At 40.8% G+C, this 15,957-nt stretch overlaps 1 protein-coding gene across 1 annotated transcript in view; it reads right to left on the bottom strand.

The window, feature by feature from the left end:
• The window catches only part of LOC132400509 (NSFL1 cofactor p47-like), a 74,389-nt gene extending 58,728 nt beyond the window's left edge, over positions 1-15,661 (bottom strand). Inside the window, exon 1 of the mRNA XM_059981522.1 lies at positions 15,343-15,661. Coding sequence (XP_059837505.1) covers positions 15,343-15,453 — 111 coding nt within the window. The 5' untranslated portion in view covers positions 15,454-15,661. The remainder of the gene's footprint in view (positions 1-15,342) is intronic.
• Positions 15,662-15,957: the final 296 nt, after the last annotated feature.

The raw sequence follows: 15,957 nt of genomic DNA, 5'->3' as shown, positions 1-15,957 counted from the left end.
AATGGAGAAGTTACTGGAAGGGATTCTGAATGCAAAAGTTATTTGAATTTGTAAAGAAAAGTACTGATTAGGGATAGTGAGCATGTTTTTGTGCATGGGAAAACTATAAAAAGAGGTGACCAAGAGAAATTACAAGGGTGGGCACTAGACATCATGTCTACCTTTGACAAGCTAGGCTGATCCAGAAGGTTAAAACACCTCCCAGGATGAGCTAGCCAAATGGACATAATATTGGCTTGGTGTTATGAGGCCATAGTGGAGGGTTGCGTATGAGATTGGAGGCCTGAGACCAGTGGTGTGTTGCAGGGATCATTGCTGGGTCCTGTTCTTGTAGTACACATTAATGATTTCGATATGAATAAAAGATGTATAATTAGTCAATTTGCAACGACACCAATATTAATGTTACAGTACACAGGAAAGGTGGTTATCCAAGGTTACAACAGTGAGCTTCTGGGATGTCATCCGGGAAAGAGAGGAAAGGCATGGAATTTATTTCAGACAAGTGTGAAGTGAAGCAGTTTGGGAAGTTAAACCAGGCCACGGCACACGCAGTTGATAGGAGGTGCCCTGGCGGGCGTTGTTGAACAGGAAGACCATGGAATACAAGTACATAACTCTCTGGAAGTGGCAGTATGGGTTAATAGGGCAATGATAAAAGCATCAGTATTGGAATTGAGTAAAAGAGTTTATGTTACTGTTGGTTATACCATACGGAGTATTGTGTAAAGCTCTGGTTGCCACACTACAGGAAGGATGATTAAGCTTGAGTGGTGCCTGGACGGAAGGGCTTGAGCTACAAGAGCAGTTCAATAGGCTGAGACTGCTTTTCTTAGAGTAAAGGAGGCTGAGGGGTGATCTTATAGAGACCTATAAAATCATGAAGAGCATACAGCTGGGCTGATAATCACAGTCTTTTGCCTCAGGGTAGAAGACCACAAAACTAGATGGTTTAGGATTAAAGTAAGGAAGAGAAGATTTAATGAGGGTCTTTAAAGGTAGTGAATGTATGAAACTAGCTGTCAGAGATGGTGACAGAAGACAGGTACAATTTTAAACATCGCTTGGACAGGAACATGGAAAGGCTTAGAGGAACATAGGCCAAAAGCTGGCAAACAGAGAGAGACACCTTAATTGGCATGGATGAGTTGGACAAAGGCAGGGTGGATCCCTTCCTTAATGGTATTGGCCCGTGGCATAAAAAGCATTAGTAACCCCTGGGTCAAGGGTAGTTTCCGTGTGGTTTATCCATTTTAGAAACTATTAAAAATATTACAGTGGGGTATTTTGGAAAATTCATGGTTATCAGGCAAACTCAACATTGCTTTATAATAAGCACATCATGTTTCATAAATGAGAAAGACTGTAGATGCTGGCTACCCAGAGCAACACACACACAAAATGCTGGAGGAACTCAGCAGATCATCTATGGAAATGAATAAACCGTCAATATTTCAGGCCGAGATCCTTCCTCAGGATTGAGAATGAAGGGGGAAGACACTGTTAGTCTACAAAATAGCAATTATACATCCTAATCCAATATCCCCTCCCTTGATTCTAGATCATTACATCTGAAAATTCAGAGGCAGAAGAACTTGTGGTATATATGTTAAGTATAAAATAATCAAAAAAAAATCACCCAAATGATGGATCCATTCTCCAACACTATTGAACTTCCTAACATTCTTCGTGTAGAACCATTTTTCCTGGTTAGAGCATTGAGTTTGCATCTCTCAAATATCTTGTATATTCGCTGCTAATACAGAGTCCAACTTCAGTTGTCAGGTTCACTGTCTATGTTCTCAGTACTTCTTTTAATTCTCCTATCCATTCTGCCTTCTTTTGCAAATTCATCTGTGAATGCATTCCCATGACTCTCCATTGTAGTCATCTTGGAGTGGTTTTTATATTTTGCTACAGCAGTAGCAAAATTATATTTCTGACAACAGTTGTATGACATCCATGAGTTCTTGTACTAGTTGGCCATCCTTGATTGAGGTTCCTACAGCCATAAGAAATGTCCTTTGTCTCCATAAGTTTCCAAGATCATGAACAACTCCAACAGCGTATCAAGAATCAGTGTGAATATTAGCCTTTCTTCTTTCTGCCACTTTACAGGCTTCAATCAGAGTTTTCAGTTCCACCTGTGTACAAAGCTACCAGGAGTCAGCACTTCAATTTCAGAAACAATGGACCATCCAGCCTTTCAAATTGTTCATTTGTTGAAGCGTCATCAGTATACAGAAGCAGATCTGAGTTCAATAGAGACATTTTGTTGTAATAATTTTGCTTCTTCATGGCTCGTTATTATTCTTGCACAGTCATGGTCATCAAAACCTTATCAAGAATTTGGCACATTTATTCCCAACTAGTAAGTTAACATAAAAGCTATCTAGTATTTGCTCTATCAAGGCAAGGGCTGCAGTGAATGGTGTGGTTGTTTTTGAATGCAACGTCTATTACATCTAACATTGCTTATTGAAACCACTTCATCAAATTAGAATCTTGTGAGGCAGGGGATTGAACTTGTTGTTGGGCTCATTTCTGTTGTCCACTTTGTTTCCTGTACCAATGCTTCTAGCCCAATGTCCTTTCTTACTACAAAAAAAAACATTTTTCTTTAGGGAATTGGCTTCTGCACTTTGACTCAAACTGAGATTGCAGCAATACACATGGTGAATTTCAGCCCACCATCTTCTGTTGACTAATAGTTGACTTACCTGTAGCAGCTATTAATAGCAAGCAACGACAGTGGACCCATGGTCAGTGACTGTTGATCGACAGGTAACTGACCGACCTGTAATGATCTTATTCAGATTTTGATACCCCAGTCCACTTGTTTAGCGGCTCGCAGTAGCTCACTATATGAAACATCGTCCCCACTCTAATTCAGCTTTGCCAGCTTCACGATGTTGGCAAAATCTGGCTTCCTGTCATCTGTAAACGTGGACTTCAATGAACCATATTTAGAGTCCTCTACTTTAACTTCATTTATTGCTGGAATTACTATAACTTAACCACGCTGTCCTGTACCTTCCTCATATCCAGAAACATCCTCAGAATATATTTTCTTGCAATCAACCACTTTCCTCCATTCAATATATATTGGGACCTGTTCTTCTACAACCTCTTAATAGAATTCCAATATTCTGGTATATTCTGTTTATTATCCTCCATGTAGTCATCAACTCCACAATTCAACTGTCTAATTTACTGTGAAGACAACATAGTAGCCAAAGTTGGATGCCATCATATGACTGCAATTTGTATATAATCTTAATACACTGAAGCTCAGCCCAGTTCTATAAACTTCTTTTTTTAGGATGTGGAACTTCATTGGACCTTTTATCAATCTTTTTCCATTTTAGGTGGTTGATGGAAAACCATCTGTCTCCTTTCATAGATCCACCTTCAGTTCTGTAGGCCTTCACTTCCGTGGTCTTTATTGGAGCACGCTGTGACACCGCTGCCAATCCTGTGGTTTCATCACTGTCATCCTCACTTGAGTCATGAGAGGTCGTTATGGTTCCAAGTCATTTCTATACTATAATTCATCGGAGTTCAGAAGGTGGCACTGCTTGAAGGATTGTCCAATGTAGGGCCAAGAAGTGTCCGTGGCAAGACTGACCACTTCAGTTCCTGCTGAGCACATTGCCTCACTTTACTTCGAAGTCCCGTACAATACATTTCAATTCAATTACATTTATGTTGTTGCTTCACTTAAAGCAAAAATTTGCTCTTTAGACTTTTTATTACCGCTGCCATAACGTTTTTGTCGTTTATTACACATTCCTCTTTCCTTTCCCAAATGATCTGTTAACTTCTTCACTTGCTCAGTTAACCTTTCTACTTGTTCACATATGCAATCAAATTGACCACATTCATATCTTTAAATTCCAGTTTTTTCCCTTTCCCCTCAAGCATTCTCTGGATCTCATCATGTCTTCTTAATAAACAAGACATTGATGGTACATTTCATCCAGATTTTTTCATTAATCTCATCAAACTGAAATATCTTATTCAGTTATGAACTCAAACCCTTAGTCATCAATAACTGGAGATTCAATTCCCCCTTTTTCTGTGGTAGGTTTCTGTAATAAATTTTGGCTATTGTATTAATTCAATTTCACACTTAATTTGTATGTATTTTTTATCACTTGGACTGTGATTGAAATATTATGGATTGCAATTGAAACATCTTTTTACAAATGCGATCAGACTCACTGCAGATTAGAATTGAGATACCTTAGGAACACAATATTTTATTTTAGAATTACAATAGAAAATTTGTAGGGTTGCAAATGACAGGTTTTTCCGCACATGACTGTAATCTAAATTGTTTTTAAGCAACAGATCACAATTGGAAGGTTACTTAGAAACTCTACTAGTTTCTATAAGTTTAATCTGAGCACAATGTTTTTGCTCCCAGAATAGCAATATATAATAGTTTCCCTACACTCTTACACTTCCATTAGATAGTGTATTGAGGCAAGAACTGGGCGATTTCACAGACAATTTGGAAAATAAGGGAGGAAGGTCTTAACTCCTTTTTAAATATGCACACTGAATGTCTCTACTTTGTCTGGGATTCTTCCAGTCAACTCCAATCTCCTGCCTTCTTCCCACATCCCTTCATGCCCTAGCCAATCATGAAACTATCAACCTCTGCCTTAAATACACATAAAGATTTGCCCTCCACAGCTGTCTACGGCAAAAAAAATCGAGGATCCAGTTGCAGAGGGAGATAGAGGCCCAGGTTTTGAAGCTTGTTTATTAGAACTGAGGGAACGACGGTGTTAAGCGCCAAGCTGCAATCAATAAATAGCATCTTGTATTTTGCCGTTATCTAGGTGCTCCAGAGCATATTGGAGAGCCTGTGAGATTGTGTATGCAGCAGGTCCAGGTTCTTGTTCAGGTAAGTGTTAATTCTTGCCATTACTAACCACTTGAAGCATTTCATTTCAGTAGATGTGAGTGTGCTAGTCAATGTTTCAGATTCAGCTTTCCACACGTGCATCAAAACAGACAGTGAAATGCACCGATTGCCTTAACAACCAGCACACTCATTGGATGTGCTGGGGGCAGCTCACAAAGTGTTACCACACATTCCAGTGTCAACGTAACATGCTCACATCACAAGCTGCAGCAACAACAAAACAACGGCAACAAAAAAAAAGACGTTTTCCCATCCCTCACACCCACTCATGTACTCAAAAATCCTTTAACCCCAGGCCAGGCTATCTCTGGGTCTCCAGTGTTTCTCACCAGGTTCTCAGACATTGGGCCTCCAACCTCAGACTTCACCCCAAGATGCCATCACAGGTTTGACCTTCAGTCTTCCAGAATGGCACCAAGATTGTGGGTGTAGTGGACTGCAAGGAAGACAACCAGGGCTTGCAGCAGGATCTGGACCAACTGGAAAAACGGGCTGAAAAATAGCAGACAGAACTCACAAGATGTTGCACTTCAGTAGGACCAAGCAGGGTAGGTCTTGCACGGTGAATGGTAGGGCACTGAGGAGCGCAGTAGAACAAAGTGAATAGGCCCATAATTTGTTGAAAGAGGCATCACAAGTTGATAGGGTCATAAAGAAAGCTTTTGCACATTGGCCTTCACAAATCAAAGTACTGGGTATAGGAAATGGGATGTTATGTTGAAGTTGTACAAGTCATTGATGAGGCCTAATTTGGTGTATTATGTACATTTTGGTCACATACCTACAGGAAAGGTGTGAAAAAGGTTAAAAGAGTACAGAGAAAATTTACAAGGATGTTGCCAGATCTGGAGGACCCGAGTTATAAGGAAAGACTGAATAGGTTATGACTTTATTCCTTGGAACATAGAAGTTTGAGGAGATTTGATACAGGTATACAAAGTTACAAGGGGTACAGATAGGGTAAATGTAAGCAGGCTTTTATCACTGAGGTTAATTGGGACTACAACTAAAGATCATGGGTGAAAAGTGAAAAGTTTAAAGAGATGATGAAAGTCATGAGACTGCCAGCACAAGTGGTGCATGTGAGTTTGATTTCAAAATTTCAGTGAAACCTGGATAGGTACAAGGATGGTAGGGGTACAAAGGGCTATGGTCCCAGTGTAGGTCGATGGGAGAAAGCAGTTTAAATGGCTTGGCACGTACTAGATGGGCTTGAGAATGTGAAGAGGGTAAGGGGTACGTGTAGGGGGGGTGGGCGAGGGGTAAGTGTAGCAAAATATGTAGTCAGGACAAGAGAGAGGTACGTCATTGGGGAAGTAAGGAGAGGTAGCTAAAATAAGGTGCCAGGCCAGACGTGGAGACCACAAGGAAAAGGGAACCTACAACCACAAGACAATATGCTTGGCAAAATATTTTAAGGATACCCATTTCAAGTGTCCTGAAGTACGTCAGTATTAATTCTAGGTATTACACTTTAACCTTTGCTAAATTCTGAGTATTTTGCATGCTTAGCTATGCAATAGCCAATCAATTGATGAATTCGAATCGGTAACTATATTTGCGAATGTAGTACCCTGTTTTTGGGTATAAGTATGACCTTTGTAAACTGACAAATTGGGAGTTGGCTACCTCAAGCCCGAAGTGCATGGGGCTGTGAACTCCTCTCTGAATAAAAACCGTTTCAGAGGTAATTTCGTGTCTCTGGTGTTTTTCCTCAACTGAGCAGGTAACAGTTACAGGTTGACAGGCTGAAGGGTCTACTTCTGTGCTGTACTTTTCTATAACTCCAGATGTCACAAGAAGTTATTATAGAAGATTAGAACACATGGCGTAATATTCAAAGAACCAAGGATTGATTAACAAAGAGAAAACATTAGCAACAAATTAGTGGCTTTCAGGCAGTAATCGTTGGGTTCCTACAGGGATTGGAACTGGAACCCCAGCTGATTATAATTTCTTTCATCTAAGTTATTGATATAAATGAGTGGAGTATGTTCAAATATGCTCATGGAAAGAGAATGTAGGGAAGATTCAGTGTGGATATAAAGATATCAGGTGATGACATAACAGATTAAATATAATGTGGAAAATGGAAAGTCATTTTCTTTTCTAATTTTTTGACAGCTTTTTTTTAAGATGAAAAGCTGGTGTTTAGAGGAAGCTGAAGTACAGAAAGCTAATGTGCATTCATAACAATCAATAGGAAAGTAAACAGTACATTGCCTTTAACTGCAAAAGGATTTGAGTTCTTTCCAACGCATCCAGATATTTTTTGAGTCTGGGGGAGTGGACCTGTCCTTTGTATGTGCTTGTTGTTGCTGTATTCATGCCTATGTGATTTTGTAAATCAGCCTTGCATGTTGCGTCCCACCAATTGCTAAGCCTGATATTTTGGCTGACTTCCAGGACAGTAAGTACGTCAAGACCAAAAGACACATTAATACCTCAATCATAAAAAGGGAATTGAAAATAAAATTATGACAAAAAATCACTGTCTTCTTGGTAAAGGAATTTTATCCATTCAGACAGCTCTTAACTTTAGATGATGAGCCTCAGGTTCCAGACATCACAGTCCAAGGGAAATATTATTCTTGTTTCAATGCAATAAGCTCTCAGTCTTCCAAACCTTAGAGACCCCAGACCCAGAATCCTTCATCTTTCCTTATGAGACTTTTTTTCCTCTATCCTGGGAATCAATCTGATAAAATGTTATTGCATTCCTCTCTATCACAGGTATATTGTTCCTTAGATAGGAACCAAACCTGCATAAACTCTTTTGCAATTGTAGTCACGCTTGGGTATTAAAATTGCATCTCAGATTTTTGAATTTTCTCCAGTTTAGAAAATAGTCCACATATTTATTTCTTATCAAAGTGCATGACCATGCATTTTCCAACATTATATTTCATTTACCACTCTCTTGCCCATTCTCCTAATCTGTCTAAGTTTTTCTGCAGCCTTCCTGTTTCCACAACACTACCTGCCCCTCCACCAATCTTCATAACATCTCAAACGTGGCAACAAAGCCATTTATTCCAGCATCTAAATCATTGATATACAGCAGAAGACAAAGTATCTCAACACCAATCCCTGCAGATCACCACTAGTCACTGGCAGCCAACCAGAAAAGGATCCTTTTATTCCCACTCATTGCCTCCTGCCAATCAGCCATGCCAGTAACTTTCTTGTAATGCTATAGGCTCTTAGCTTGATAAGGAACTTCATGTGTGGCACCTGGTATATATGGATTTTCAAAAGGTTTTTGACAATATCCACAACATCCCCTTTATCTATCCTACTTGGAATCTCCTCAAAAAATTCCAACAGGTTTGTCAGGCAAGATCCTCCCTTAAGGAAATCATGGTGGTTTTGTCCTATCTTGTCCTGTCTCACCAAATACTCCACAACCTCACCCTTAACAAATGACTCCAACATCTTCCCAACTACTGAGGTCAGGCCAACTGGTCTATAACTTTCTTTCTGCTGCCTTCCTCCTTTCTTAAAGAGTGAAGTGATATTTGCAATTCTCCAGCCCTCCGGAACCATGCCCGAGTCCAATGATTCTTGAAAGATCATTACTAATGCCATCACAATCTCTACCGCTATCTCTTTCAGAACCTTATGGTGCAGTTCATCTGGTCCAAGTGACTTATGTATCCTTGGGTCTTTCAGCTTTTTGGGCACCTCCTCCCTTGTAATAGTAACTCTCATAGACTTGAAAAAGTTTTTTCTATCCACCTAGATATTATTTGCTAGCTTGCTTTTGTATTTCATCTTTTCTCTCCTAATGATTATTTTAGTTGCTTCTGTAGGGTTTGAAAAGCTACCCAATTCTCTATCTTCAATCTAATTTTTCCTTTGTTGTATGCCCTCTTTTTTGCATTAGCTTTAACTTCCCTTGTCAGCCAGGGTTGTAATATTTACCATTTCAGTATTTCTTTGCTTTTGGAATACATCAATCCTGCACCTTCCTCATTTCCCCCAGAAACTCATGCCTTTGCTGCTATGCTGTCATCTCTGCCATCATCTCCTTCCAATTTACTTTGGCCATTTCCTCTCTCATACCATTGTCATTTCCCTTACTCTGCTGAAATACTGCTATGTCAGACGTTACTTTCTCCCTATCACATTTCAAGTTGAACTCAGTCATATTGTGATCACTGTCTCCTAAGGGTTTCCTTTCCTTATGCTCCCAAATCACCTCCAGTTCATTACATAACATACAATCCAGTACAGTTGAACCCCTAGTAGGCTCAATGACAACCTGTTTTAAAAAGCCATCTTGTAGGCATTCAACAAACTAACTCACTCTCTTAATATTCATTACCAACTTGATTTTCCCCAATCGGCCTGCATGTTAAAATCTGCCATGACTATCATAACATTGCCCTTTTGAGACACCCTTTCTATTTCCCATTGTAATCTGTGGTCCACATCCCAGCTACTATTGGGAGGCCTGTCTACAATTGCCATCAGGGTCCTTTAACCCTTGCAGTTTCATAACTCAACCCACAAGGATTCAAAGTCTTCCAATCCTATGTCACATCTTTCTAATGATTTGATGCTATTCTTTATCAGCAGAACCACGCCACTCACAATGCCTACCTTCCTAACCCTCTGGACATTCATCTCCCAACTACAGCTATCCTTCTAGACAAGCTGTATGGGTCCTAATGCCCTTCCCTTGGATAACATTGGTGATGTGAAGAGGGGAGACTTGCAGCTTAGGCAACTGCCAGTCTTCCATTAAAAGAAACCTTGCCCTGGAAACTTTCCAAGGTGCAAATCCATGGTCTACCGAGACTAATGGAGGCCTACATACAACTATCCTTCAGCCACGATTCAGTAATGGCCACAACATCATACACGACAATTTGTAATTGTGCAACAAAATCATCCACCTTTTTTCTTACACTCCGTGCATTGAGTTAAAACAACTTGAGTACTGTATTTGCTACCGTTTTAGATTCTGCATCCATAATACACAGCTGGCTGCAATTTTGTCCTAACTGACAATCTGACTGCATGCTTAGTTTTTTTTTTAACCAACCGTGCTATCCTGAGACCCTTCACTCTAGTTCCCATCCCATCAAATTAGTTTAAACCCTCCTTAGTAGCTCAAACAAGCCTGCCCGCGAGAATATTAGTCCTCCCTCGGGTTCAGATTTTCAATTCTATGTAGGTCTTCTGATTTCCTATCTAACTCAGCAGACAGATAAACCCGTTGAACAAGTTAAAAACTAGCAGCATGACTGAAATACTTAAAATAGATCACCTTGGAGTAGGTTGGTTGCCTATGCAGCCCCACCTCTACCAAACCCAGGGGTGGGTAGGCTGGGTTTAACTTTTTATTTTGACTTCTGATTTATCGGATTAAAATATCACACATCCAAGAAAGAAATATTTTATCTGATTGATCAAGGATATGCAGAGACTCTAAATCAATCCAATTTACAATCTAAAAAACATTTATGTGAACACAAGAATACTCTGAATGAGTTGAGCTCCATTCAAGTGTATGATTCTAATCTATTTAATATAAAAAAAGGTCAAAGTCAACAGAGTGGTATCAAAATCAGATAAGTAAATACTTAAGAATGCAACCATATACAAACAGGCTTGGTACACAGAAACAGGATCACAAAATTATTATCAACATGAAAATGTCTGCAAGTGCTGGAAATGAAAAGCAAAAAACGCAAAATGCCGGAGGAACTCAGAAGGTCTGACTGCATCTAGGGAAATGAATAAACAGTCAATGTTTTGGGCCTATGTATTCACTTCCATAGATGCTGTTTGACCTGCTGAGTTCCTCCAGCATTTTGTGTGTGTTGCACAAAATTATTTGCCTCAACGTCAGTAAGGGAGGACAAGTCGGACCAGTCCTCATAGAGGGTTCAGAAGTGGAAAGAATGAGCATTTTCAGGTTTCTGGGTGTCACATCTATCCTGGTCTCAACATGTTGATACAGTTCCAAAGGAGGCACAGCATTAGGTGTTTGAGATTTGGTATGTCACCAAAGGCATTCGCAATTTTCTACAGATGTGTTGTGGAGAGCATTTGAACTGGCAGCATCAACGAATATGTACACAACGCTGGAAGAACTCAGGAGGTCAGGCAGCATCCGTGAGAAAAGAGTAGCCAACATTTCAGGCTGAGACCCTTCATCAGGAATGCCCCATTCCTAGCCAAATAAAAAGACATGAAGGTAAAAGTAGAGGAAAAAAGAGCTGAACATCATGCTGGATTCAAAACTCAGTCATGATGAAAACAATCTGGCTTGGGCAACTGACAAATTTGCAGAGAGGTGTCTAAAATGTAAAAGAGGATACAAGAAGGAAGATAAGGCAGGAAAAGAAACACTCTGTGGGACAAGAACAAGCTGAATAACCAAAGTGAACCAATGGATGAGGATTTATAGCTGGGCTGTTGGCTTAGGAGAGATCTCCCAAGGATGTGAAATTGGTGAAAGTCTGGGTCAAAGAATTTCAGTGGGGGGATCATGATCCAGGGAGAAGTATGAGAGCTCATGACCAACCTCTGCAAGATAGAGATGAGATCACTAAACCCCAAAACAGTGCTGTCCTTATTAACAGGTTCCTTACAAAGAGTTCTTCATCAGACAACAGATCTCTACTTTATCAACTTATGTACACACACTCCTGTGCCTAGCATCACTTTATGGACATATAATCAATGTACAAGTTATCTTTATGTATTTAATTTATTGTTTCATAATTGTGTTCTTTACCATAATTGCATTTTTGTGCTGCACTGGAACTAGAGTAACAATTATTTTGTTCTCCTTTACACTTGTGTACTGGAAATGACATAAAACAATCTTTCAGGATCTTATAACAGTAGTATACAAGCTGTCCTTGAGCTTGGTAGTACATGCTCCCAAGCTTTTGTACCTTCTGCTTGATGGAAGGGAAGAAAAGAGAGAACAGTAGGGGTGGGCAGTGTCTTTTATGTTGGTGGCTATTCCAATGCAGAGGAATGTATAGATAGTCAACAGGCAGGAGAAAAATTATTTTTTATGATAGGCTAAAACAACTGAGGCAAAATATTCTGTCCAAAAAAACTAGATATGAAGACAACAGTACAGGAAGAAAACAGAGCATCATATTGAGCTCAGAATTCATGGAAATAGGAACACAAAGAATGAAGCTGAGCAATGATTATGTTGGCTGTCTCTATTTTATTATTTAAGTTTTGCTTCTCCAGTGTTTATCTTAGTTACACCAATTTTTCCCTTTTCCATTCCATTTACCCATTTTCATTTATTTCTATTTATATGTCCTACATACAGATCAACTAAGCTTTACCACCATGTGTCATTTAGTTTCCAGCCAGCAAACATTCCTGCTGCTCTACCATGTTCAGTGTTTATCTAATGTGTACATTTCAACATCATATTGCTGGCCGTTGCTAATGGAGAATCTTTCAGAGAACAGCCACCACAGAAAAGTAAGTACAAAAGCAGGGCAACTCTGACAATAATTTCCAGCTTGCTGTCTTTGTGCAAAATCAGGCATCAGAATGATATCAGTTATTTTGATCTTTCCTTTGTTCCACGGGACCCTGGTTAACCCCTTCTGTGCCGATACAGCGATTCAGATCTACTGGTTTACTATACACCGTCAGGATAGATATACAGAATCTCTCAAGAGCAGAGGTGAAAGAGTATACCACATGATCAACTCTTCTTGGTGCACCAATATATCAGTGTTGTCCGAATTCTGCTCACCAGACCTGGAATATCTCGCAGTTAAGTGCCGTCCATTTTACCTACCTCAGAAGATTTCCGGGATCATTTTGGTAGTGGTATACATTCCACCCAAGGCCAATGTCAATCAGGCTTTAGATGATCTGAACAATGGGATCAACATGCACGAAACAGCGCACCTAACACCTTCAGCATTGTTTTTGGGGGATTTTAACCAGGCCAGTCTGAAAAAATTACTAAGCAATTATCATCAACAGATCACTTGCAATACCAGAAAAAAACAACACACTGGATGATTCTTACACGACGATCAAGAATGCCTACTGTGCTTTTCCACATCCTCACTTTGGGACGTCTGATCACCAAGCTGTACTTCTACTCCCTGAGTATAGGCAGAAACTAAAGACTGCAGCACCAGTAGCGAGGATCAAGAAGATGTTAGGCAGTCTTTAAAGAGGGTGAACCCTTGCAAGGCAGAAGGTCCTGATGGAGTACCTGGTAAGGCTCTGACAACTTGTGTCAACCAACTGGCGGGTGTATTCAAGGACATTTTCAACCTCTCACTGCTATGGGCGGAAGTTCACACTTGCCTCAAAAAGGCAACAATTATATCAGTGCCTAAGAAGAATAATGTGAGCTGCCTTAATGATTATCACCCAGTAGCACTCACATCTAGAGTGATGAAATGCTTTGAGAGGTTGGTCATGACTAGACTGAACCACTGCCTCAGCAAGGACCTGGACCCACCGTAATTTGCCTATCACCACAATAGTTCAACAGCAGATGAAATCTCAATGGCTCTTCACACGGCTTTAGACCACCTGGACAACTCAAACACCTATGCAAGGATGCTGTTCATCAACTATAGCTCAGCATTTAACACCATCATTCCCACAATTTGGATTGAGAAGTTACAGAACCTCTATACCTCAGGGCCTCTATACCTCCCTCTGCAACTGGATCCTTGACTTCCTAATGGGAAAACCACAATCTGTGCAGATTGGTGGTAATATCGCCTCCTCACTTACGATTAACACTCGTGCACCTCAAGATAGTGTGCTTAGCCCATTGCTCTCTCTCTCTCTCTATACCCATGACTGTGTGGCTAGGCATAGCTCAAATACCCTGTATAAATTTGCTGATGATAAAACCATTGTTGGTAGAATCTCAGATGGAGGCGAGAGGGCGTAGACGAGTGAGACATACCAACTAGTGGAGTGGTGTCGCAGCAACAACCTTGCACTCAGTGTCAGTAAGGCGAAAGAGCTAACTGTGGACTTCAGGAAGTGTAAGACAAAGGAACACATACCAATCGTCATACAGGGATCAGAAGTGGAGAGAGTCAGCAGCTTCAAATTTCTGGGTGTCAAGACCTCTGAGGACCTAACCCTGTCCCAACATATCGATGCAGTTATAAAGAAGGCAAGACAGCAACTTCATTGTGAGTTTGGTATGACAACAAATACACTCAAAAACTTCTATAGATGTACTGTGGAGAACATTCTGACAGCTGCATTACCAGGGGTACTGAACAGAACTGAAAGAAGCTGCAGAGGGTTGTAAATTTAGCTGACTTCATCTTGGGTACTAACTTACAAAGTACCCAGGACATCTTCAAGGAGTAGGTCATGCCCTTTTCTCACTGTTCCCATCAGGTAGGAGGTACAGCTGAAGGCACACAGTGATTTAGGAACAGCTTCTTCCCCTCTGCCATCCAATTCCTAAATGGACACTGAACTCGTGAACACTACCTCATTTTTAAAATATATTTTATTTCTGCTTTTTGCACGATTTTTTAATCTATTCAATGTGTATACTTAATTGATTTACTTATTATTTTTTCTTCATCTTCTATATTAGCAGCGTTGAACTGCTGCTGCTAAGTTAACAAATTTCACAACACATGCCAGTGATAATAAACCTGATGCTGACTGATTCTAATGGTGGCCACTGATTGTCTAACTTTTAAGCTTAGTGCAGGATCTGGACCAAGAATGCAGAGATAACTTTTACGCACTGGGGAAAAATTACTAACAGCCTGAGAAATTAATATCTGTATCACTGGGAATAGGAGAGATCTGTTAAAAGAATGCACTAATGTTCTGATAAATAACATTGCTGAAATGAGCCAATAAAAGAAAGAAAGCAGAATTAGGCATTTGGCCTTTTGAACCTGCTTCACCGTACAACAAAATTATGGTTGATCTACCTCAGTAACAATTTTCTGTTGCATTGACCCTATCTCCTTTGAATCCCCGATAACCGAAAATCGATCATTTACCGAACCTCCACAACCTTCCGAGATAGAGAATTCCAATGATTCACCGACCTTCGTGTCATGAAATTTCAGCTGCTTTCAGTGCTAAGGGACCAGCCTTGTTCTGAGAATGTGAGCTTTGGCTCTAGTCGAGGGGCAACATCTCTCTGTACTTACCATGAGACATTTTACATTAGCATCAAAACCAAAACACTGCTGCCAAGCAAGCCTTCACTCTTTGTATGTGCTGACGGATCTGGAGTTGTGGATCATGGTTGAGAAGGGCACGTCTCTCACACATCAAACAGTGCTCCGGGAACAGCTGCACCGAGCTCCGGACCCGGCTCAGAGTCCCGTCGGCCCGTATCCGCCAGCACCCAAGCCACATCTCATAGTCCGAGGAGAAAGCGAGCCCTTTACCTGAACGTCCCGGCCGGTCGCCTCCAGACGGGCGTTGGCGCTTTCCTCCGCCGCCCCGGTCAGCCGCACCATCCGCCGCGCCCGCTCCTCACGCTCGGCGCCCTCCGCCATCTTCGTGCAACCGCGCCTGTGCGCTGCGCCCCGCCCGGGCACGGTCAGGGCTTCCCGGAGAGCTCGGTTCAACTCCACGGCCAGCGATGCCTCTCAGCTTCCCACCCGCTGCCATGGTGCTTTCCTCTCCAAAGTCCTTTAACCCTTCCAAAAAGCCTACTTGCCAAATTCCCAAGTCAGCACACCCGACATTTCAACAATGTTTATCCCTGGTCTTCATGTTCATGAAGAACATCAGGTACGCGTCCACACGAGCCTTGAACATAAATTGCAACACCGTTCCACATTTAATTGGCTAGAAATTGAAATGCAAGCTTGTTTTGGCAAGTCTCATAAAATATGATATGTAAAAGACTAACCATTGTCAATTTCTCATTAAATTGTTAGAGAATTTGCTAAGTTAAATTATGACGTCATTTTAATATCTGTCCCCTCAGTATTGTCCTTTTAATTGAATATTTTCATTCCTTGCATTTCTCCCAATATGCACCACTCCTATCTCGC

Source organism: Hypanus sabinus, chromosome 1 (genome assembly GCF_030144855.1).
Source record: "Hypanus sabinus isolate sHypSab1 chromosome 1, sHypSab1.hap1, whole genome shotgun sequence".
Lineage (NCBI taxonomy): Eukaryota > Metazoa > Chordata > Chondrichthyes > Myliobatiformes > Dasyatidae > Hypanus > Hypanus sabinus.
The sequence above is the reverse complement of the archived record's forward strand: the minus strand, read 5'-3'. Positions and strand labels throughout refer to the sequence as shown.